At 44.3% G+C, this 24,140-nt stretch overlaps 1 protein-coding gene across 3 annotated transcripts; it reads right to left on the bottom strand.

Annotated features, from left to right (window-relative positions):
* Positions 1 to 1,225: 1,225 nt before the first annotated feature.
* On the bottom strand, positions 1,226 to 18,582 carry LOC141751363 (myosin heavy chain, skeletal muscle, adult-like). 3 transcript variants are annotated; one of them, XM_074607980.1, is made up of 39 exons: positions 18,378 to 18,582; positions 17,392 to 17,632; positions 17,162 to 17,305; positions 16,912 to 17,068; positions 15,238 to 15,265; positions 15,029 to 15,140; positions 14,844 to 14,936; positions 14,650 to 14,713; positions 14,458 to 14,556; positions 14,248 to 14,351; positions 14,027 to 14,165; positions 13,230 to 13,348; positions 12,963 to 13,112; positions 12,006 to 12,176; positions 11,390 to 11,699; positions 11,173 to 11,240; positions 10,309 to 10,396; positions 10,093 to 10,210; positions 9,632 to 9,755; positions 9,409 to 9,545; positions 9,029 to 9,284; positions 8,028 to 8,270; positions 7,614 to 7,790; positions 7,382 to 7,527; positions 7,204 to 7,294; positions 6,723 to 7,112; positions 6,440 to 6,566; positions 6,140 to 6,258; positions 5,192 to 5,388; positions 4,596 to 4,779; positions 4,344 to 4,509; positions 4,048 to 4,172; positions 3,577 to 3,885; positions 3,214 to 3,417; positions 2,818 to 2,943; positions 2,548 to 2,718; positions 2,357 to 2,461; positions 2,119 to 2,214; positions 1,226 to 1,516 (listed from the first exon to the last, which is right to left on the bottom strand). In XM_074607980.1, the coding sequence occupies exons 2-39, from the start codon at positions 17,596 to 17,598 to the stop codon at positions 1,361 to 1,363; spliced, it is 5,820 nt and encodes a 1,939-aa protein (XP_074464081.1). In that variant the 5' UTR covers positions 17,599 to 17,632; positions 18,378 to 18,582; the 3' UTR covers positions 1,226 to 1,360. The 3 variants fall into 3 exon arrangements, with proteins under 3 accessions (XP_074464081.1, XP_074464083.1, XP_074464082.1); XM_074607982.1 differs by having other exon boundaries at positions 18,101 to 18,380; XM_074607981.1 differs by having other exon boundaries at positions 18,038 to 18,380.
* Positions 18,583 to 24,140: the final 5,558 nt, after the last annotated feature.

The raw sequence follows: 24,140 nt of genomic DNA on the forward strand, positions 1-24,140 counted from the left end.
GCCTTCACATTTTCATTTTCTGTTGGCTTTCTTGGGCATTGCAAGATCTTGTGAGACCTAGTATCTTTTTTTTCGCATGAGTGCCCCTTTTCTCTGTCAAATGAGCAAAAGTCAAGCACAGCACCTAAAACTGAAGTAAGTAGATGCTGGATGGAAGCGCACCTTTCTTCCTGGTGAGAATCAGGGTTACTACACTGGATGCTGTTGTGCAAGTTTGCATTTTTTAAAGGATTCTCTGCCTGTAAAGGAAGGGCTGTTTAAGGCAACTCAGTTCAGCAGATCAGGGTCACCGTCTCCTCGGCCTGCTGTGCCATCTCCACTCCTACCTGTTGTGGCCATCTAGGCTCAGTGCTCAGTGCAGGAACTAGCTCCTGCTTCAAACATCAGAACATGCATGGCAGAGCTGGAGAGAGGTACGCTGTCAAAAGTATTCATCATCAACACATACTCTGGCCTCCACTTCATTCATGTTTTCCCTTCATTACCAGCTGCTCTTCATTCCTCATTTTTTTCTGACTTGTATCTGATTCAGTTGGCATTCGTCTCTTACCCAGAGCTCCTTCAGTCTTTCTGGTTTCTGACAAAATCCTCCAAAGTTGTCTGGTCTTCCTGAAAGCAACGGGCAGAAGTTACCTCAAAGTACCGAGCTGTTGGTGCTATGAAAATACCAGCTTAGGCAGACATCTCTCTGTATGTTTTGCTTTTAACATACCGTGACACTGTCTTTCACCCAGAAGCAACATGAAATGCGTAAGAATAATCCATCTAAGATGGCTGATAGAGTGCCTCTGCTGTTCAGATCAGGGTCTGAATAAAGGAAGAAGTGTTTGCCAGTGCCCTCCATTCTCTTCCCCCCATCCCCTCCCTCTCCGTCCCCCTCCAAAGTGGAAGTGCCCAGAAGCTCTATGAAATTCTGGAGTCCAGAGGTGTAGGTGAAGGGAGTAGTAGCCACCGTGGGGAGACAGAAATTGCGTAATTCTCAGGTACCACTGAAGCACCTAAACAGCGCTGTGCCTTTTGTGTCTTCTCCAGCCTTTCCCCTAGCAAGAAAAATACATTATGACATATACTTTTCAGTGCTTGCGAAATAAAAGCATGTGTTACACATCAGACAGCTAATGGGCACAAGCTAAACATTCAGCAATAGCCAAAGTTTAATGGGATCCCACAGCTAATTGGGAGACAAAAGTAGCAAAACAGAGAGAGGGAGAAGAGGCTGCTCATATTCTGTATGCACAGGAAACTACGTTCTTTATTCTCTAGACATTGACATGATTACAAAGACTAATTACAGAAGAAAGTGACTGAGAGGTTCACATTTTGTGCAGCCCCCAGATCACTTTGTTGCCTCAGGACATCCTCACTCTTCCTCTTCTATCTTCTTGCTGTGAAACTCCCGACTCTTCACTCGGAGCTTGTTGACCTGCGACTCTGCAATGTCAGCCCGCTCCTCGGCTTCCTCCAGCTCGTGCTGGATCTTGCGGAACTTGGAGAGGTTGACATTGGAGAGCTCCTCCTGTGCGGGGAGAGGGAGTCGGTGGTGAGGAGCCCAGGGCAGGGGTTTCGCTCCTCCTGCGCCTCCTCCCTGGGGGGATGCCCGGACCTCCACTCCCCACCCCCCACTGCTTACACATAAGCCTTGCACAGACCTCCTCATCCTCCCTTCTTCAGGACCCCACCGGGACAAGCTTCACCAGTACTGTGTCTCTCTTGAGGAGCTATTTTGTCAATCGCGGTTGTCATTTGTGTACTTAGTCTCCCACTGCTCGCTGCCCAGCTACAAGTGTGGCTTATTAGGTCGAGACAAACCCGGAAGCCTTCTGCTGTCAATCAGCAGCAGAGATTCATGAACTTCTCAGTCAGTGGACGTGGCCCCTGGGTTTGTTTAGTCTGACCTCCTGTATAAAACAGGCTGCAGGACTTCCCTCACTTCATCCCTGACTGCAGGGTGCCCAGAACTCATCAAGGCCTTGTGACACAACAGTAAAATAGTGTGGCCAAGACTGTTGTGTCTTGGGAGTTTCTTCCGTGCGCCTTGCGTTGGTATTCATACTCATCTCGACGAGCGTGCTGCCCTGATGGAAGGTGGCTCTTGCCCATTCTCTGAAATATACTTACAGCCTCCTCAGCTTGTCTCTTGTAGGATTTCACCTTCGTTTGCAGCTTGTCCACCAGATCCTGGAGCCTCAGAATATTCTTCCGGTCTTCCTCAGACTAGAGGGGTTGGTAAGCAGGAAAGGGAATGAATTATTGGTTCCCCGCCATGTGAGGTTACGCTTCCCCTTGGGAGTGGTGTGCGCAAAATCTGACGCGCTGTGAGAAAACTCTTTCAGCCCAAGGAGGCCTCCTGCCGTACCTGGTAGGTCAGCTCCTTCACCCTCCTCTCGTACTTGCGCACCCCCTTCACGGCTTCGGCGCTGCGCTTCTGCTCAGCATCAACCTCCCCTTCCAGCTCCCGCACCTGCAATGAGAAGCCCATCTTTGGAGCTTCCCTGGTATCTCTCCAAGGCACGTGCTCACTCCTGCAGAAATACCAGCCCTACGCACTCTGGCCTCCAGCTTCTGGATTTGCTTCTTGCCTCCCTTCAGTGCCAACTGCTCAGCCTCATCCAGACGGTGCTGCAGGTCCTTCACCGTCTGGTCCAGGTTCTTCTTCATCCTCTCCAGGTGGGCGCTGGTGTCCTGCTCCTTCTTCAGCTCTTCTGCCATCATGGCTGCCTGATGAGAGCAAAGAGGCAAAGCCGTTTTTGGGGCTGGAGACATTCTCGGGGAGAATACATCCACCATCAGCAGCAGGGAAAGGATCTCCCGACTCACATCTGTGATGGCCTTCTTGGCCTTCTCTTCAGCATTGCGGGCTTCCTGGATCGTATCCTCCATTTCACCCTGGATTTGCATGATGTCTGTTTCCAGCTTCTTCTTGGTGTTGATCAAGCTGGTGTTCTGTGTAACAGGAAAGACATGATTTGTACTTTTAGACCTAATGCCTCCACTTCAAGAGTTGAAAGCGTGAGCGTTGTTTATGAAAGTCTCTAATGCAAGAGCCCTCTTTAGAGCTATGGCAGCAAACCAGACGCAGGTGGCTGGCTGGAACTGGTCAGATTACGGCATAGCTCTTCAAGTGTTTACACAGTAATCACTTACAAGATGCATAGCAATTGCATTCTGTCTTATCCCTTGTTGATGGGACTGATTTCCAGCAGAGTGCCTGACCTGGGTATGGAGGAGCTGCACGCGTTCAGTGGCATCCAGAAGCTCCTGCTCAGCCACTTTCCTGGAGCGCTCCGTCTGCTCCAGGGCTGCCCGTAGCTCCTCCACTTCAGCCTGCAGCAGGTTTGCTCTGCGCTCCACCATGGCCACCTGCTCCTTCAGGTCCTCCTGTGTCCTGAGAGCATCATCCAAGTGTAGCTGGGTATCCTTTAAGAGAAGAAAGGGAAACGATAAGATGGCACAGCACTGGAGCAGTGTTGGAGACAGTGACACGCATGACTCGTTTACTAATGTGTCTGTGTGATTCTGATGTCGGTATACTACTAGGCAAGCTAGCCACCTGCATGTTCATCTTGGCCTTCATACCTTGAGCACTCCCTGTGTGTTTCTCAGGTTCTTTTGTGCCTCTGCAGCCACGCGGTTGGCATGGCTCAGCTGGATCTCCATTTCGTTCAGGTCTCCCTCCATCTTCTTCTTCAGCCGCAGGGCTTCATTCCTGCTCCTGATCTCAGCGTCCAGGGTGCTCTGCATGGACTCCACAATTCTGAGGTGGTTTCTCTTCAGCTGGTCGATCTCCTCATCTTTCTCTGCTATCTTCCTGTCAATCTCAGACTTCACCTGGTTGAGCTCAAGCTGGAGGCGCAGGATCTTCCCCTCTTCGTGCTCTAGGGAGGCCTGCGCAAGTCAGCAGGAACAGTGACTTAAACGACCAGTTCCTTTCTAGCTAATCTCTTATGCAGTGTTTCATGAAACGTAAGCCTCATTTCCTGCCATCTCCGCAGAAAATTGCTTCCATACTTTCACTCTGGACACCATTTATTAACACTGTGTGTCTACCTCAGCTTCCTCCAGGGAGGCTTGGAGTTCAGATTTCTCCTGCTCAATCTGCTTCTTGATTTTCTCCAGCTCATGAATCGCCTTTCCGCCCTCGGCAATCTGCTCCGTGAGGTCGGAAATCTCCTCTGTGGGAGCAAAGACCAATGACATGGTCAGGCACAGAGCAGAATGGGAAGGGCCCTTTCACACCAAGGTGACAGGCATCTTTGCCGACCTGCAGGCACAGACCCATACGGAATGGCAGTAGCCGTGGCTAGGGAAAGAGCTCTGCCAGGAGCCGAGGAACGGGGACTTACGCTGCAAGTTCTTGTTCTCACGCTTCAGCGTTTCCAGGTGGTCCAAGGACTCCTCATAGGCATTCTTCATCTTAAACAGCTCTGTGCTGAGAGAGCGAGACTCCTTCTGGGAGGCTTCCAGCTCAGCCTGCGTTTCCTCATACTTCTGCTTCCACTCTGCCAGGATCTGAAGAGAAACAGGGCATGAGTATGGCTGTGGCAATCAGGAGGGGACGCTCTGCTCAGGAGCCCCAGGCCTGGAGCCCAAAACACCTTGTCAAAGTTCTTCTGCTTCTTATCCAGCGCTGCGCAGGCAGCATTCGATCGCTCCACGTCAATCATCAGGTCCTCCACTTCATTCTGCAGCCTCTGCTTCGTCTTCTCCAGGGAGGCACATTTGGCATTGACAGCTTCAACGTGTTCCTCGGCATCCTGCAGGCGCTGTGCCAGCTTCTTCCTGAGAGGAGATAAGCACAGCTCCAGGTTAGAGCTTAAAGATGAGCCCATTTTTTACTGTTCACGAAAGGGATGTTGACCACTTTGGGGGTTTTGATGCTAGTGCTTCTCACAGCATTTCTTCTGTTCCACGACGGCATGGAACGTAAAGAGTCTATCGCTTCTGGGTCCTAGCACCTACTGAGTATTTGGCCTGTCTTAGGCTTTCTAGCCATATAAAGGCTACGTTTGTCCTTCCAAGCGATACTTCTTCCACAGCATTCTCTTCCTCTCCCTCCCTCTCTCCACTTTACCACAAAGACAATACTTCCCTGCCTTCATCCCACCCCTCTCCTAACCCACTCTCAAAGGCACCGTTTTCCCTTGACAGACTCAGTCTTCCCCAGCCATTTGACATCCCACTTCCCACGTACTTGGCCTCCTCCAGCTCCTCCGTGCGCTGAATGGCGTCCGTCTCGTATTTGGTTCTCCACTGGGCCACTTCGCTGTTGGCCTTGGACAGGGCACGCTGCAGCTCCCCCTTGGCCTCCTGCTCCTCCTCATATTGTTCCCGCAGCAAGTCACAGTCGTGGCGAGCAGACTGCAAGGCGTGGGCCAGGGCACTCTTGGCCTGGGGAGATATTGGGATTGCTAACCTGAATCTTTGTCGTGAGATGCCTCTTGACAGTGAAATTGACAGTAAAATTAAAGAAGATAAAGAAGGCATTATCCCACTCTGCTCAGCCCTTTCAGGCCACACCTGGAATACTGTGTTCAGTTTTGGTCACCGCTATGCAAAAAGAGATGTGGACAGTCTGGAGATGGTCCAGAGGAGAACCGCTATGATGATCAAAGGACTCGGAAGCCTACCACATCAGGAAAGGCTGAGAGATTTGCGTTTGTTCAGTCTTGAGAAGACAAGGCTGAATGGAGACATTATCATGATGTTGTAGTATTTAAAGGGTGGCTGGAGATGGATGAAGATGGAGACTCCCTTCTTACAAGGACTCCCATGGAAAAGATGAGGGGTAATGGGTACAGGTTACTCCTGGGGAGATTCCAATTGGATAATGGAGGAAAATTTTCCACAATGAGAATAATCAGCCATTCGGATAATCTCCCCAGGGAAGTAGTGGATTCCCCAACATTGGACAGCTTTCAGATGCAGCTAGACTGGGTGCAGGGCCATCTTGTCTAAACCACGCAAAACCATTACGCTTCCTTCCCTCTCTAGCTTATGAGTTGGCGGATGTGCATTACTGGTGTTCCCTCCAGTACTACACGTGTCTGGGAAAGAATCTTGAAACAATCTTAGATCAGACAAAATTCTCCAGATGCTTTTAGGGGTGATCTAGGTTGTGGGCAGTAGGGTAATTCCACACCTTTATTTCTTCCTCTAGATGTCTCTTGAGTTCCTCAATCTGTTGCGTAAATCCTTGCTTGCCCCTAGACAGCTGAGAAATGAGAGCATCCTTTTCCTCCACCTGGCGTGAATATTCCCCTGGGACAGGTAAAGTGAGAAAAAAGTAACTAGGCGATCGATAATATGACAGTTTCTGCCTGCAAACCCAAGCAATGACCAGCGGCCTGGAGAGGTTATACCAGCTGTCACTTTGCACCCTGTGGTATGCTCCATGGCATGCAGATGCTCCCATTGCATCTCAGGAATGGGGGTGTCTCACCTGATTCAGTCTGCAGACGAGCTCTTTGAGTATTGAGGTCATTGATCATGCGCTGATTCTGCTCCTCCTTAGTTTTAATCTCACTCAGCTGGTCTTCCAGAGTGCGGCACATCTTCTCCAGATTGGCCTAGATAGCAAGCAATCCCAAGCAAGGAAAGGAGATGAACACCTGGACTCTGTCTTGTCTTCACAGCAGGGATATTTTTAAGGAGAATGTGGCTGGTAGATGGAGCCTATGTGCCATACTTTGGCCCTGTGAGCATGTTCTACTGCAATTGCATACCTTGGCTTTGGAGACAGACTCCATGTTACTGGCCAAGTCATCAATCTCCATCTTCAGCTCACTCTTCTCCTTCTCTAGCTTCTGCTTCACTCGCTGCAGGTTGTCGATCTGCTCCCCAAGCTCAGCTGTGCTGTCTGCGTGCTTCTTCCGCAGGGCGGCAGCTGTGGCCTCGTGCTGCAGCGTGGCCTCTTCGAGGTCACGACGCATCTTCTGAAACTCTGCCTCACGCTTCTTGTTCATCTCAATCTGAGCTGCGGTAGCCCCTCCTGCTTCTTCCAGGCGCTCACTGATCTCCTCGAGCTCCCTTGAGAGGTCAGCCCGATGCTTCTCTGCTTTTGCCCGAGAGGTTCGCTCTGCCTCAATTTCCTCCTCCAGTTCCTCAATACGCGCCTGGGGAACATTGGGCAGCCTTCACACCCATGCCCTCCTCCTTCCTCACCTGGGACCCAGTGGTGAAAGAGGGGAAGGAACAGACACTTGCCTGCAGCTCCTTGATCTTCTTCTGCAATTGCATGCCCAAGGCTTGCTCGTCCTCGATTTTGCTCTGGATCTGGCTGATTTCAAAGTCTTTCCTTTGGGCAAAGCAAACCATGTTAGAGCTCAAAGGAAGAAGACAAGTGCACCAGCCCAGCGCTCAGGTGCCCCACAGCCACACTTACTTCTTCAGTTTCTCATCCAGCTGCTGCTTATCATTTTCCAAATCCATTATGCTGTCATTGGCCAGCTTCAGGTCTCCTTCGAGTTTCCTCTTAGCTCTCTCAAGGTCCATGCGCAGTTTCTTCTCTTGCTCCAGGGACGCTTCCAGCTACAACGAACAATACCATCAGTGCTCTGCTGGCTATGCTTTCCTCTGCAAAGGTTTCTTTTTCATGCAGTTACACGTGTGCTTACATCATCCACTTGCTGCTCCAGCTTGGTCTTGGCTTTGGTCAGCGTATTGACTTTGTCTTCTTCTGCCTGCAGGTCATCCAGTGTCTGCTGATGGGCCTCTTGGAGGGCTTTCTTCTCTTTTGTCAGCTTCGCAATGGTCTCGTCCAGGGCTGCCATCTCCTCTGTGAGGTTTTTCACCTGTTGATTGTAAGAAAGTGCAGAAACTCGTTTTAGGAGACTTAACTGCTAGCGCAGTGACCTTTTCACCTTGCAATGTTTTTGCAGGAGCTTGTTTTTTATTTGGGCTGTTGGGGCGTAGCTGCCCCACTGTGATGCTCCTGGTATGTTCCAAACCAAGCTTCGTTCTGAGGGTATGGGGCTGCTGTGGGAGGCATCTGTCTCTTCACCCTTTATGTGATTCCCTGTGGTGTGTACCTTGTTTTCAGTGGCATGCTTTTCCTTCTCCACTTTGGCCAACGTTAACTCGAGGTCATCAATATCTTTCTTCAGCTCTGAGCATTCATCCTCCAGTTTCCTCTTCTTGGCTGTCAGCTCAGCATTAATTTCCTCCTCATCCTCAGCCCTTTCAGTCACCTCCTTAATTTTGGCTTCCAGCTGGATTTTGGTTTTGATGAGCTGGTCGCATCTTTCCTCAGCATCAGCCAAGCTGTCTGCTTCCTGGTGGGGAGACACGGATTTTTAGTGGGTTGAAAGGTTTTGAAGATTCTCTGTCCTGCCTTTTGGATCACCCAGTGGGCATGTGTTAAAACGCGGGCTGAACCTGGCCTTCCTCTCCAGCAATGGGAAGATCGTGCCAACTGTCTACTGGGAAACCCGTTCATCTGGAATCAACACGGACTCCAAAGTTTTTGTGTGTCTTCAAAATGCCTCACAGATTGGGTTGCTGACAGAAAAAGGCTTCAATAGCTTTTTCTTTCTAATTGTCTTTGTGAGAATAATTTAGTGGGGCAAGGCATGGGGTTTTTTTGGTGTGAAGAAACTGCCTTTTCCTAATGTACCGAGAATGGGAAGTATCCATGTTTCTGAAAGTAATCAAGGCCGCCTTGTGTAGCTGCAAGTAGGAAAGGCTCGTCCTTCTCAGGTTTGCCTTTACTCTGTTAGACAGATACACTGCTTTGAAAGCTGAGTAGAGGGAGATGCTTCCCTTCCAGTTCAGAGCGCTCTGCTGGGGATTACATGTTGGCTACTGCTGCATGCCTCTTTCCCCAGACAGCAGGAATGTTGAGCCTTGGGTGGGGCTGCCATGAGCCTCACCATGCCCCTGCCAGTGCCTGTTTACTCAACGGTAGAGCATGTGTTTATAGACTGTTTTCTACTGCATGTCAGTCTGCTTCCTGCAAGTCCCCACTTAGGGTAAGAAGCATTCTGGCTGTGTATCATTCTTTTCCCAAGGACAAATGAACAGTGATACTCACAGCCTGCACTTGGAGCTGCAGGTCATTTTTCTCCTGTAGTAAGGTCACCATTTTCTCCTCCAGCTCCTTCCTCTTTGCCTCAGACTTTGCAAGCTCTTCCTTGGTTTTCTCAAACTCTTGTTTCATGTTGGCCATCTCCTTCTCAGATTCTGCAGTCCTCAGCAAGGGCTTGATCTTGAAGAACAGCTTCATCCAGGGCCAGTGCTTGACATTCATGAATGCACGAACATTGTACTGGATACAGAAAATGGCATCCCTGAAATAAAATTCACATGGCTTTATGTGAATGAATAATAAAATTACATACCTTGGTTTCGATGAATTTAGATTTAATTAGCCAAACCCCATGAGAACATGTTACTTTGTTGAGAAATATCTACCTCCTCTCCACCATTTTCCTATACTCCACTCTCATCAGGAAGCCCCTGCACCTGGCTTGTGTCCTGGTCATGATCTCAGCCAATTTCTCATCTCTCATCTCCTCCAGTAGACCTATCAGCCCAGCTTTGAAGAACACCTTGAGAAAGGGAACATTGTAGCACGTGATTCTCAGACAGTGCATAACAGAGGGACATAGTATTTAAACAGTAGACTTGTTTCTACCTTGGTGTGACCAAATCTGTACTGAGTGTGGTCCACATCAATGGAACTAAGAAGCTTCTCTGAAGCCTTCTTGCTATCCATGAACTGACCGTCTGGAATAGCACTTATATTAAGCACTCTGTATCTGTAGGAGAAAGCAGAACACGAAGAAATCCACATTACTGAAACCACCACTGAGATTGAACTCCACAGCCTTCTCAGCAACAGCTGACTGACTGACTGAGTAATATCGTGTAATAGGGACAGTCCACTCTTTGAAGACAGTGTAAGTGAAGTTTTCATATTGATTATTCAGAGTCAAAGAGAATCCTCACCATCAGTATAAAATCAGTCATAAACCCACAAAAGAACTTGTCTATGTTACTACTTAGGTCCTTCCTGAAGTATAATGTTTCAAGTTTTTTAAGAGAATCAGGCTATTCTTCTTGGTCTGAATGGACAGGAAAGTGTAGCGCTCATACCTTTGTTTGAAGTCAGCGTACAAGACTCTGCTGGGGAACCCTTTCCTGCAAATTCTGATCCCTTCCAGCACACCATTGCACCGCAGCTGATGCAGCACCAGCTCATGCTCCATGGCACCTAACAAATACAGCCATTAGTGACTACCCCATTGTTTGATACTCACTCAGGAGAAGGGCTTCTGTGGCTTGAGTTTTCCTCCTATTGGGTTCCCTTACCGGGTGTTTTTGTTTCATTTGGGATGATGCATCGTACAAAATGGGGATGAGTACTGCGTAGATTTGTCATCAGCTTGTTTAAATTCTCCTGTGAGATTACAAGGTAAAGTTCAGATCAAGAAACGAAAGATAAGTATCCCTGCAGCTGTGTGTATGTAGTCCATGAAAAGGAGATAATAATTTGTCAGATTTTTACAACATTGCAACTTTTCCCTAGTAATGTACAAAAGCTTATGCCTTCATCCAACTTTCACTGTTGAACAGTAATATTTAAGGGAAATATAATTTCTTTACTGTGTCATTATAATTTATCATTTACAAAAAGAGGGATATAACTCATTTGATACCCTGATACACAGGGCTTTGAAAGTCATGAACAATTCCCTATGCTTGCCCTCTTGAATCAATATAGTAGTTGGGCTTTTTTATCTGATACTCTTAAAGCCAGCCTCCCTGTTTTTCAGGACTGCTCCATTGCTTATGAATCTTGCATGGTAACAGAATTGAAAATATTCAGAAGTTCAAAAACTCTATTTGGTAAATAATTCTGAACTCTGTGCAATAGCTGAAAGAAATTTACCTATTTCAATGTCATATTTAACTTTAAAAATCAAGGTAGATGAAAAAGATCTGAATCACAACATTTGAAAAGGGGTTTCATTTCTACATATTGAGAGAATATAATTCCATGTTGAAAAAGAGAAGAAACTAGTCCACCATTTAAATGGAAAGAAAATTTACCTACAGTACATAATCTTCTTCATCCTCTTGGTATAAGACTTCAAGAGTTATAACATCACTTTTCACGTTTTAAATTCCCTTTCTTCAAGTAAAAAGTGACAAAGTGAGGAAATTGGTACATACACGGAAAAGAGCTGAGACAGTCTGGAAAGAAGAACCCTTCTTCTTGCCACCCTTTTTTCCACCAGTGTCTGCAAATTAAAGGGGAAAACAATATTAAAATATTGATGATAAACATTGAACTACAGAACAGAAAGCATTTTTTAAACACTTAGGTTTTCCTGTTTGATTTCCTGTCAACATTTTCCCACACTGAAAATAGAGTTTTAAGAGAGCTGACCTGCATCTGGTCCACCATAGTTGGCAAAGAGTAAGACCAGTGTCTTCAGGGATGATTTCTGGTACAACCCAATGACAGTTTCATTCAGGGGGTCCTTGTTCTTCTCAAGCCAGCCGTTGATGTTGTAGTCTACTGTGCCAGCGTAGTGTATCAGGGAGAAGTGGGCCTCAACCTTGCCTTTGGTAGGCTTGGGCTTCTGGAAGTTGCTGGACTTGCCCAGATGCTGGTCGTAGAGCTTGTTCTTGAAAGAGGTGTCAGTTGCCTTGGGGAACATGCACTCCTCTTCCAGGATGGAGAAGATGCCCAAGGGCTGGAAGACATTGCAACAGACAAGAGGGAGAAACAGATTCTTTGGTGGAAAGATACTAGTGTTAGGACAGAAAGCTGTGAAACAAATTAGAAGATAAGGTTTCTGATGCTCATCATTTTTCAGCCTGAGTGTTTCATCTTTACCTGCAGAACCACCTTTAAACATTGCTGAAACATTACAAATTACAGAAATACATAGCAATTTAATAACTGAAATTTATAATTTTAATCGACATAAACAAATTCTTTATGTATCCCTCAATAACTAGACAATTTCAACATTAATGCAGTTAGACAGGAAGGATACCTTCTCAATGAGCTCAATGCAGGCAGCCAGGTCCATCCCAAAGTCAATGAATGTCCATTCAATCCCTTCCTTCTTGTACTCCTCCTGCTCCAGCACGAACATGTGGTGGTTGAAAAACTGTTGCAGTTTCTCATTGGTGAAGTTGATGCACAGCTGCTCAAAGCTGTTGAACTGCCCAAAGCAAGGAGAGGTGCACAGGTTCTCAAGGTGTGGCAAATACCGCAGCGTTTTGCTGGCATTCTCCTAATGTTATTTGAAGTTCCCCAGCTGAAACACCACTCCTAACCGTACCGTAACAGCCTGTGTTTCCCTAAGCAGGACTTCTCCTGTAAAATGTACTGTCCTCAAAGGATTTTATTCTTACCACTTTTGAAATCAAACTAAAGGTAACATGTCTTTTTTACTGTGCTACTCAAAAGTAAATCCTTCAGTAACCTTAGCTGTAGCATCGTATAGGTGTCTCAGCTCGCTGACCTCCCAGAGAGAGGAAGCCTCCTCAGTGTCCCACCCAAGAACTTCTCTGCACTCAGATCAGCAATCTGGGGGTTTCTTCTGGGGACACAGAAGTCCTAGCATCGCCACTCTATTCACAACACAGGAAACACGTTGTGAACTTTTCCATAGCACTGCCCTTTCCCTGGCTCTTTCAAGAGCATCCACACCTTTGGCCTACATCTGTGTGAGCCTTAGTCCTAGACCTGTCTCCTAGAGCTCAAGGGCCTCTGAGACCATTTGTCAGAAAGCAGAGCTTTCTTCTACCTGTTGACAACGTTAGAATCAAAGTGTTTGTTAGCAAAGCCATTTGCGGGTGCTGCTGTGACGGAGAGAGGGGTTTCTAGAAAACTGCAGACGAGGAGGATAAGCTTCTGAATCTTCTTAAAAAGAAGTGTGTTTCTGAGTCTGCATGACCCCTCCCTGGCCCTCCCTTGACTACGGTGCCAAATGCTTCTTCCTTACGTCAAAGATCTCAAAGCCAGCAATGTCCAGGACACCAATGAAGTACTGTCTGGGTTGCTTGGTATCCAGCTGTTGGTTGATGCGAACAACCATCCAGAGGAACATCCTCTCATAGACAGCCTTTGCCAGAGCGCCAACAGCATTGTTCACCTAAAGCAGAGAAGAAATGTGCAAAACTGATGGAACACAGAAATTTTAAGGAATTTTAACTGTCTTAAGTGAAATTCTGAGGTTTAACCATGTATTCCTAGTAGTCAGTTATTTTACCTGCTCCACAGTTTGACCTTTGGTCACGTACTCATTCCCAACCTTGACTCGGGGATAACACAGGGCTTTGAGCAATTCAGCTGAGTTCAGGCCCATCAGGTAGGCAGCCTTGTCAGCAACTGAAAAACAAGAGAGAAAAAGAGAAAAATTATCACTGGACAAGGACTGGAAGTTGATCAATGGATGGTGTCTCAGAAATGACACTGATTTTCAAAATTCTTGACTGCAAATCTTTTAATCTAGTATCACAGCTAGCATATTGAATACAGGAAAGCTGTGAAAGCCAGTATTGGTATTTTTTGAAAGTAGTTATCAGTTAGAAATCTTTCCTTGAACATTTTAACTAAATTTGTAAACTGAAAAATTGCTTCTAATAACTTTTACTTTTAAAATGCATGAAGATTACAACTTGGCATCTGAATGAATACCTAAGAAATCTCTTGTATTTCAATTGGCCATGGTCTGCATTGCCAATAGGAGAAGTGTGTACATGGCAGAGCTGATTCTAGAGCCTATGCATGAAACTAGGGAAGCTACCTCTTCCAAAAAAAAAAAGCTTGTCAAAACCCTCTGTATGCTAAATGGAAAAATGCATGAAACTAGCCCATCAAAAAGGTAACTGAAGGAGTATCATTCATTAAGATAGGCCCGGATGAGAGAATCAGGTTCACAGCTTCATGGATACTAAAAGAAACATTACATAATTTTTACTTGATTAAGCTGTAGCTTATGTCCTGTCTAAAAAAAATATCTTCTGAAAACTTATTTCTATGTTAAAAGGTCAGTTGCTAAAGGACCTTCTGTGCCATCAGGCTCTGCCTGCTCCTCTCGTTGTTTCTGTTTGAACTTCAGGTTCCCATAGTGCATGACAGCCCCCGTCAGCTTGTAGATGGCTGCTTTCTCATCAGGAGTGAAGCCCAGGATGTCAATGGCACTCTGCAGTCAAAACAATGAAGTCAAAACATTGCCTAAGATCCTTAACAATATCATTAAAAAATATTTTCTTTATGATACTTACGTCCGTAGCCATGAGCTCCTCCTGGTCATCAATGCTGGGAACAGTGACCTCACCTTGACTACAAAAGTGGAAATCATAAGGGTTGGTGGTAATGAGGAGCATGTCTGAAAGCAGGAAGAGGCAAGGCATAGGCTTAGTTGTGCCAATCAGCTAACAGAGGGAACTGTTGCTCAGCGATCATCCTCAAAAAGACATAATGATAGTTCCTACCAATTAACTCTGGCTTCTTGTTGGATGTGACCTGATAAAATATGTGGTAGCTTCTTTCTGCTTTCAGCTGGAAAGTGACTCTGGACTTCTCCAGCAGATCTGGCAAGAACAGTAGGACAGAGTTAGGCAGAGGAACACACATGGAGGTGGGAATTTTGTAAGGAATGGGATCAGGCCAGGAGAGTCTCTTACAAGTTTCAATGTCAGCAGAAGCCAGTTTGCCCGTGGCTCCAAAGTGGATTCTGATGAATTTGCCCTGTTAAGGAGAAGAAGCAGCATTTCAGCCTGGATACGTTCTTTTGGCATCTCCTTTATGTGGAATACTGCTTGGGCCATCACTTATCTTGAAATGAAAGGGAGACATTTTGTCTAAAGCAACAACTTACAAAGCGTGAGGAGTTGTCATTCCTCACGGTCTTGGCGTTTCCAAAAGCCTCCAGCAGTGGGTTAGCGCTGATGATTTGATCCTCAAGCGTTCCCTGCAGGACGATAATGTTTGCTGATTATCCTTTCCAAAAATCATGTCAAGAACAGAGGAAAGCATCGATTCAAGCCAGCTCTATTAATTTACCTGCATTTTGCCCGACTGCTCCTCCTTCTTCTTCTCCCCGCTCGCTGCAATTGTTGCAAAGTACTGGATGACACGCTTTGTGTTCACAGTCTTCCCTGCACCGGATTCTCCACTGTCAAACCAAAGAGAGAAGCAGAGAGCGTGCGGTCAGGCAGGAGGTGCCCTGGCACCGGACAGCCCTGCAGGGACCCAAGCAGGGATGTACATACGTGATCAGGATCGACTGGTTCTCGCGATCTGTGAAAGAGGCAGAAAGAGTTTTTTTCAGAGAAATCAAAATCGATGAGAGAAACTAACCATGAACTGAAAGTTCATTAAGAGTGCAGGAACACAAATTTCCTGGTGTTCCTGGCAAGATCGCAATGTTAATTCCCAATTAAAATGCCTGCAAGTGTATCATTTAATCCCTTTCAGGATTTTTTGAAGTTCCCCCAATTATTTCGATATGGTTGTCAGATAAGATATACTAGCTTCTTTTTAAGATAATTATCTTTAAATCAAGATCTATATTTCTGTATATAAGAAAGAACCAAAACCAATTCTTGTTTTGTAATGTCAGTATAATTAAAGTTACTAGAATATGTAACATGAAGTGAATTCACACTTTCTGGGGACTCAAGAGCCTTATGAGATCATACCATAGGCCCTCCTGAGCTCAAGGATTTTTTGAGCCAGGCATATTATAATTGTATGTAATGGTTTGGGTAGGCAGTATTTTTCTGTGCTGATAATGAAATCTCCTACAGTTTGCATGAATTCCTCTCCTTACTTTGGTCATTGAAATAGATCTTTAGGGCATAGAATTTTCTTTGATAAAGAATATCCAGGACTTAAGTATGTTGGGTGTGATTTGTGATTCCCTTTGCTTTTTAAAAAACATTTCAACTGATAGTTGTTTTGGTGCTTCCTAACTATTCAGATGTTATACAGAAAGAAAGAATGAATTCTGATTCTTCTTTCTATGCAACCCTTGATTTCTATACAACTCTTGATTTTACAAATTTCTGTCATATATGCCCTGTTTTCTGCATTATCAAAGTGTCCTTACTTAGTTAATTGCTCTTCATATTGAATTTATTTCATGTCTACAAATATTGTTTTGTCCCTTGGTGAACTTTTCCAGGTACGTTATTGCCTTTTCTAATGTGAGAGAACTAGGACTGTCTGCAATATTCATGTCAGTGTTCCATTTTTTAACGGAATATATAATCATAGAACTATTGCTCTTTTTGCTTTTTTTGTTCTCTTGATTTTTTTCCCAAGTAATTCCTGAAGTTCATTTTGTTTTCTTCTGCCCTAATGAGCACTCAGCCAAAATTTCTGTAACATTATTCATTGTAATTCTGAGATCTTATTCTTGAGAGGTAATAGCCATTTTGTAGCTAACTATTCTGCTAGCCTTTCATTTTCCATTGTATCTCCCGCCTTTTAGGCTCTGTCTCCTTCATCTGACAATCCTTTCTCAATTGGGGTACTAAGGAAGTTAAAAAGGTCTGACAGTGCACTTATTTGGATTTGGAACTTCAATTCGCTTCAAGTGATTCTTTCTTGCTTTCTGATATGAATATTATGTTAGTAATGTTTGATTCTATGTCTTTTGTTAAGCTAGAGCACCAACACTTCTGCAGCATTGTTAATTCTGCCTTCCATCAGACTTTATACTTCAGAGTTACAAAATTTAATTTCTAGACTTCCCGCTACAACATTCTGAGTGAGCTTTCCATACCATTCATCTTATTTAAAGATGGGCATTCTAGTTTGGTCAGCTGACATATATGATGCAAGCATGACTCCATATGTTCAAATATTATATGCAGAGAAAAGGAAGATTTTTCCTAAGGTGCATAATCCAATATCATTTGAAGTGATATGGAGCAACTCACCATTTAACATGAACTGATAGGCGTTGTCAGAGATGGAGAAGATGTGTGGAGGGGCCTCCTGGCGCTTCTTGCCTCGGTAGGCCAACACCACCTCCGGGTTGTACACCGGCAGCCACTTGTAGGGGTTGACAGTGACGCAGAAGAGACCCGAGTAGGTCTGCAAGGAAGGGAGACGGCACGTTGGCTTCCACTTAGCCTGGCAGAGCGGTTCCTCCTAGCTACCCAAAGGCAGAGTGCTGCTGGTACTTACGTAGATCATCCAGGCTGCATAACGCTCTTTGAGGTTGTACAGCACAGCGGGTTCGTGGAGGTGGGTCATCATGGCCATGTCCTCAACTTTGTCGTACTTGGGAGGGTTCATGGCAAAGATTTGATCTTCCTTCACAGTGAGGGTCTGCCAAGGAAGAGAGACTGATCTATGTCAGCTAAGAGCCTGGAGTGGGAACTAAATTATGTTCTCAAGCCTTGCATTTTCCTCACCTCTCCTGCTTCGGACTGGACAGTGACCTTCCCTGATTCCCTGCTCTGGATTGTCCCTTTCACAAACGATTCCTTAGGATGCGCCACAAAGACGGATGTCTTGGCATCGAAAGGCCTGTTCTGGGCCTCGATTCTCTCCTTTTCTGATTTTCGGAGGTAAGGAGCTGCCTCCCCAAAGACAGCCATCTCAGAGTCTGCAGAGGCCATGGCTGCACTTTATTGAAGGCACGTCAGAAGAAGACTGAGGGGGAAAGAAGACACTTTCCATCAATTAGACAATAGTTTTCTGTGCTGCTGATGAAATCTTCTACGGTTTCTATCTTTCCAATATTTAAAGTAGTATGTCATTTTCAATAGCACCTTTTGAAAGCTAGTTTTGATTTGAACACCTAAGTACTTACATTCCACTTGAGAATGAGACAGCATTGTAAATAATTTTAGTCTTCTAACTATGAACAGAATTTTTAATACTGATTATAATTTTGCAGTATTATCATACTGGTGGGTGTTTTGCCATTTTACTATTGGCATACTAAAGAACTAAACCTAAAGAAAATCCCTCTCTTCTGTTGCCCTTAATTGTCAGTGATAAGTCTCCAAATAGTCCTTTCATTGCCCACAGTCTGTGGACAGTGAATTTACTTACTTTCACACTGTATATGTCTTATCAAACTCAGCCCAATCTTTTCTGCAAGGTAATTGGACTCACAACTAATAAGGATACTGCCTTTCATGACATCAGAGGCTCTAAGTCAGTTGCTAGTGTATTGACAAGCTGGTAACTTTCTTCTTTTTTGTTCCATAGTATTCCAGAAACAAATTTGAAGTTGGAAGTTAGAAGATGCCACGAAAAGCAGATAGAAAATTTCAGCTATTAGAAGCAAGCCCTCCCTTCTGGTTATCAGAAGCAATGAGAATGCAGTGAGACATTCAATATAAAGAGAAATTGCTCAATCTCAGCAGTTCTACAGAACCCATACACTTACCTTGAAACTTTCAGTGAGAGCAGGGCAATATAGTCCCAAGGAGATTTTATAGAGTCTGGTATGCAGATGCTCTGGATTCTTCCTCTTTCTTCGGTCAAAGCATTTTTGGCCAACCTTCTTTGGCAAAGCATTGTTTGGCAGACTTATCTAAAGGCATAATTGTCATTTGATTTGACTAGATATAATTAGAAATTTTTTATATCTTACCAACTATGTGGCTATATCTACTATAAATAATTTGACAAGAGAATTAAGGAGGGAATCTCGACCAGTTAAGGCACTTAGAAAACTTGGATGCAGGACAGTGAGCTGAGGTGTCTCCAGGTGTTGACAGGCACTCACCAGTGCTCTTAGGATGGAGGCCGTGGGTGTAGTATCTGCTCTGCCCACACACAAGCCAGTGTTAGAAACTAAAACATTTTTTGGAAGTACTCTTTGACTCAGACAATGGTAACTTTTACTATGTGAGACAGCCCATAAAATGGAAGAGGAGGAATTGTTCCTCACTTGCTCATCTCCATAACTCCTTCCCCACTGCCTGAACAATACAATAGGTCAGCAAACAGAGTTTCTAGATCAGCTGGTCAATAGGGCTGTGAAGTACCAAAGACAGTGTAAGAGAACTAGAAACTAAGATGTCTACAGGACTAAAAGGAAGGACCATGCAAGTAACATGGTATACTTGGTTAACAGAGTAGCCCATAGAGAATGAACAGACATGTTTTAAAATACAGGCTGTCAGATAAGGAGTGGTGAGACTGCATGGTTCAGTCTCCTGGAGATGTGCATAAGTAGATCCAAAACCTTCACAAGCCTCTTGGAGGCATCAACTCTGCTACTGACAGTACTAGAATGAATTAATGTTGCTACTTTTACATCCTGCCTTACCTTGCAGAAGACCTTCAGAAAGGCTTGTCCTAAAATAAGGTAATATATCAGAGTTCCCAAATAGACAATTAGGAATTTGCAGATGTACAGCTTGGTTACAAATTTTCCTGAAAAGAAGTAGTGTTTCTTCTTCACGAGCAAGCTTAGTCTTGTTCTCTATGAAGTATAGCTATGAGGACTTCACTGTGCATTTTTCACTTAAATAAAATGAACAGATCAAGACTGTTGATGTTTTGACTAGATAGGAGATAATCAGTAAAAGATGTATAGTTGAAAATGGATATCTGTGTACCAGAGGAGGAAAACTCAATTGACATGAGTTTGGGATTTTTTAATATCTGAGTTCTTGCTTTAAAAATATCTAAGAAGTATTAATGGGGAAGAAAGGAGGAACGTAGAAAGATCCTTCTCAGACCCTTTACAAGCAAGGAAGGTGTTCTCCTGCAGGAAGGACCTGAGCAGTGTTGGAGCAATGACCAGTACGTAAAAGCATATTTCCAGGGACTGTAGTTGGTTGTGAGCAAAAGATTCATGGATCACAGATGCTATTTTGCTTTGTGTAGGAACTTCACATTGTGTACATCTAGATTGACTGGCAACTAGGCGCTGGAAAAAAAAAAAAATCCATTTGATTTGTGGTTTAAACTTAGAATGAGCACTAGAAGTTGAACATGCATTGGGTGAGATGGCTGTAGCTCCAGCATAAGACTAAGGAACTAACCAGACATAGAATGGTGTAAGGACTTTTGATATCTGCTTGAATGATTTGATATGAACACATATCAGCAAATTCTTCAAACCTTTCATCTGTATCTTGACAGAAATTTTCAAGAATTCACTTAGATATTGTGTTTCTGACAAACACTCCAAAAAGTAGATATTTCCTGTCAGTTCTCCTCACTCTGGGATTACAGATTGTGAACTCCACCCTCACAGGCAAACAAGGCCTGTAATCATCTGATTAGGAGACCAAGGAACCTTGCTTAAATGGGAGCACTGGGAGATTTCCACAAGACCTGGGCTGTCTTAGATGTGTCCATGCAGTAAATGGACTATTCTCACCAGCGCATCTAGAAAGCTATTAAAATGAACCTCTATTAAAAGGACCCTTCATAGGACCTACGTAGGCAGAAGTCTCTGGAACCAATTGCTAGTAGTGTGCAGTGTACATATAGGTGAAGATTACTGCTCAAAATGGAACAAGCTCAACTTTCAACTGAGCTTTTTTTACTGTTTGTTCTCAAGCTTTGCTTTATAATTGAGAGTTTAAAATATCATGGCAAGAAATTGGTATTAAATCACATTTAGAGGGATTCCTAAAATTTAGCAAAATTTGTCATATGTTTTTTCGTAGGGGTTTGTCTTTTTCCTTAAAATTCTAATTACAAAGGTTCTTCAAAAGTGTACCCACCTTTGAGCTCTCCTTACAGACTACACCTAATGCACTTGTCTATTTTTTTGTTAGTTGGGTTGTACAGTTAAGGTGATTGCTAGTTTATCAGGCCCATCAAGGATATAGGTTTTCCAGAGGGTTGAACAGCAAACTACTCAGTGCTTGGCATTAAACAATTCAGTGCCAATAAAATGAATGACAGTGTAAATTGAGTAAGGCCTGCTGGAGCAAACTTTAATTATAACTTTTTGCTAAGTGTGAAGAAAAATAAGATGTATTTAACATTTCATTTGAAAACTGTAGTATCATACAGTTTTCTTTTTCCAGTTTTCGTCAAACAAAAATTCCCTGCTTTTCCACAGATGCTATTAAAATGCATATATTTTAAGCAAGAAAAAATGATTGATAGCAATGGCAGCTGTGACAGAGCGTGTGATGTTGATCACAAGATAGACAGGAATTCCCAGTACAGGTTTGGAAAGGAAAGACGTTTGTCACTTGAATTAGATTTAAAGATGTTGCAAAAGGAAAAGAGATCAGAAGACAAATCATGTGAAAGAGACTAAGAGGGCAAAAGTTCATTCCTTCTTTGCCAGTGAGAATAGCTGTGTTTGATTACCATTTGTAATCACATCCTCTAAAGATTTTTTCTAGAGACTAATAATGATATTAATTAAAGCTTGCAGGTAGCGTATCCTTGAAAACCCATGTTCCATAGCACAGGAAACTCCTGCAATGAAAATCGTAGTGTTTAATCATCTAGCCACTCATATGAGTGTTTATGAAAAACTTCTGGGCTACATAGAATTTCCTTTGCTGTCTTTCTGAAGAGCAGCTTTTTGTATGCTAGCTCTTGGTAAGGGATCTGCTGAAAAGAGCAACAATGCCTTAATGCAAAAAGAAAAATTACATAGATCCTGCCCACTACATTCTCCCCGTCCTGTTACTGTCTCTGCAGGGCTGGACTCTACAGCAGCTGAAAGCAAAGCACAGCACAATCAAAAAGAGAAGAGGCAGAGTGAGAGCAGTCCCTGGATACGGAATGTCCTGCTTAGCAATGCAGCATGGTCAAGATGCTGCAGTACTGACATTTCCCATGGAGAAGAGGAGACTCAGGCATGCTGAAAATAGAACCATCTTGAGAAAGAGTTCGGGCAGGCGCCTCAGTTTCTGCCAGCCCTTACGATATGACTTCTCCTCCATCAGGCTCTGTGTTAGCAGACAGAGAGAGAGAGAATACTCAGCAACACATCCCAGTCAAAGTGAAAATATGTACATAGACAAAGATTTCCAGTGTATGACCAGGGAGAATCTCACAACAAGTTTTACTTTTAGATTTGCATTGTGAGCTAGAGACTCGAATTCTGGTGACATTCGAGTGCGGAAGGAAATTTGACAGCCTGGAAGTGTGATACCTTCTTCATTACTTTCATCCGTGAGTTTCAATGTTATCATTAGTGGAAGAAACCTCATGGCATTTGTTCAGGTGTCAGAACCTCCTGCCAAAAATAAAAAAGAGGAAATAAAAAATGGAAAAGAGTGATTGCAGGCCTCAGATCTTTATGTATTACTCATCCAGTCTGTTTTACAACTTGAAAGAAGTGATTGAGAGGATTTCTTACATTCAGCTTGGAAGGTCTTTGCATCTTCTCTAGGTTAAACCTTACTATAAACAGGTTGTCCTGTGGCAGACAGTGAATTCCAGTACAGTAGAGAATAAATTGTGAGGTCCCATTTCTTCTTTCATTATGGTGCAGCTGTGAAATTCTGTGCAATTTATAACTTTCATATGCTTATCAAATACGTTTGGCAACCTCGTTATCTTCCACTTTTTCGGTAGGTTTCCCAGTACAGTCCCAATAATTTCAGACATGTCTTGGGGAGATTTGTTTATCCACTAGGGCATCGGCTCAGTGGAAAGTAGATTATGAAGTCCTAGTTTACAGATTCATTCCAGTCATAAAGGAACCTCTCAAACTTAGTGCCTTGTACAGAGAAATTGTGCCTCCTGAGTTCTGTCATGCAACTTTCCCTGAAGATTGGCTGCTATGGCATTTATTTCTTACTGACTGTATCTTTGGAGAGAATTCATTCAAGTCGATAAGCATTTGTAGATTCCAACATAACACTGATTGTGCTTATATGATGGTCGTGTCCTCTGTTCTATGCCTTGCAAGATTTTACTTCTTACACAGTGGCATGGTGTGGGAAAGATACAGGTAGAAAGAGATTCAGGGGCATATCAAGATGCACTGCAGAGTAAAATTGAGTATAGATAAGTACATTACTATTGCCAGTAGATGAAGATTAAAAGCATGACTCTAAGTGATCTACTTATGTCCCTCTCAGCATGGAGCTCGCAGGATAAAGGAAACAACCCCTGCTAGCGAGCCCTGGGAAGCTGGAGAAAGCTCAGAGCTACTGAGCTTCTGCTCCAGCAGAAAACCTCCTCCTGTGGGCTGCTGGCCTGGGGAGCAGGCTCAGGTGCCTACTCAGATAGCAATGTCTCCTGTACCTGGGACAGATCTCTTCAGCTGCTCCTCCTCAGGTGATCGGGGTCCTGATGCCCCCAACCAGGAACTAGGAGGTGCTCAGGGCCCAGGAGGGACCAGAAATGTCTGCATGGATGTGCTGCTCTCTGACAGACCATGGACCTGCATGAACCAGGCACAGGTGCAGCTGGGAGAGCAGGGGTGCAGTGCATGTGTGCCTGTCCCACCCTGTGCGTGAACAGGGAAAGGGCTGGCATGCACTGCAATGGACATCCCTCCAAGGACAGGTAGTGATTGGGTGAGTGAGGGTGAGAAGAATGAGAGACACTGAGGGAAACTAAGATAAGGTAGTGCAGGATAGGGGATGTAAAAAGAGGAAGAAAAAATGAGTGAGTAACCTCTGTGGAGGGACAGGCAGTGGAGAGAGAAGATGTAGTAATGTGGGTGCATTGTGTATGAGAAGGTGATGTAGCAAAAGTTTTGCTGGAATGGAAAGGGCTTGAGTTAATTGCAGCTGTCACACATACAGGAACCCAAGAGGTAAACTCATTACAGCATTATTCATTTCAGAGTGGAGTGGGGTGTTCTTCAATTGCTGATTAACACTCTTCTCTTTAACATTTCTTTTTCAGCATCAAAGAGCAAAAATCCTAAGAGGAGTTTTGTCCTTTGGAGATGAAAGTTGAGAACTGTGATGAAATCCTATCCCCTTTCATGTGGATTTGCAAGACTGCTGCAGTCCCACACTTCTTGCACACACACTGCTTCGGAGTGCAGTGTGTTCTGTATTAATGACATAATGACTGCAGCGCAGTCTGTGCAGTGAGAACTTGTCCTGGCACCTAACTTCATTGCAACGAAGTTAAAAGCAGCTCAGGAAAATGATAAATCCTTGCTGAAACTCAGTCTCTCTTTCTGTGAAATGTCATTTTTCCACTGGCTTTTCCTGTATAACATTTTCTCATTTCAATGTTCCTTTGTGACTCTTCA

Source organism: Larus michahellis, chromosome 14, assembly GCF_964199755.1.
Source record: "Larus michahellis chromosome 14, bLarMic1.1, whole genome shotgun sequence".
NCBI classification, from domain to species: Eukaryota; Metazoa; Chordata; class Aves; order Charadriiformes; family Laridae; genus Larus; species Larus michahellis.

What these genes read in the sequence shown, in the direction of transcription:
- LOC141751363 (XM_074607980.1), bottom strand. Translation starts at nt 17,598, where the DNA reads ATGGCCTCTGCAGACTCTGAGATGGCTGTCTTTGGGGAGGCAGCTCCT. An exon ending in ACAGATTTGGTCACACCAAG is followed by an intron (nt 9,546 to 9,631) that starts GTAGAAACAAGT and finishes CCCTTTCTCAAG; the next exon opens with GTGTTCTTCAAAGCTGGGCT. An exon ending in TGGAGCAGCAAGTGGATGAT is followed by an intron (nt 7,528 to 7,613) that starts GTAAGCACACGT and finishes TGTTCGTTGTAG; the next exon opens with CTGGAAGCGTCCCTGGAGCA.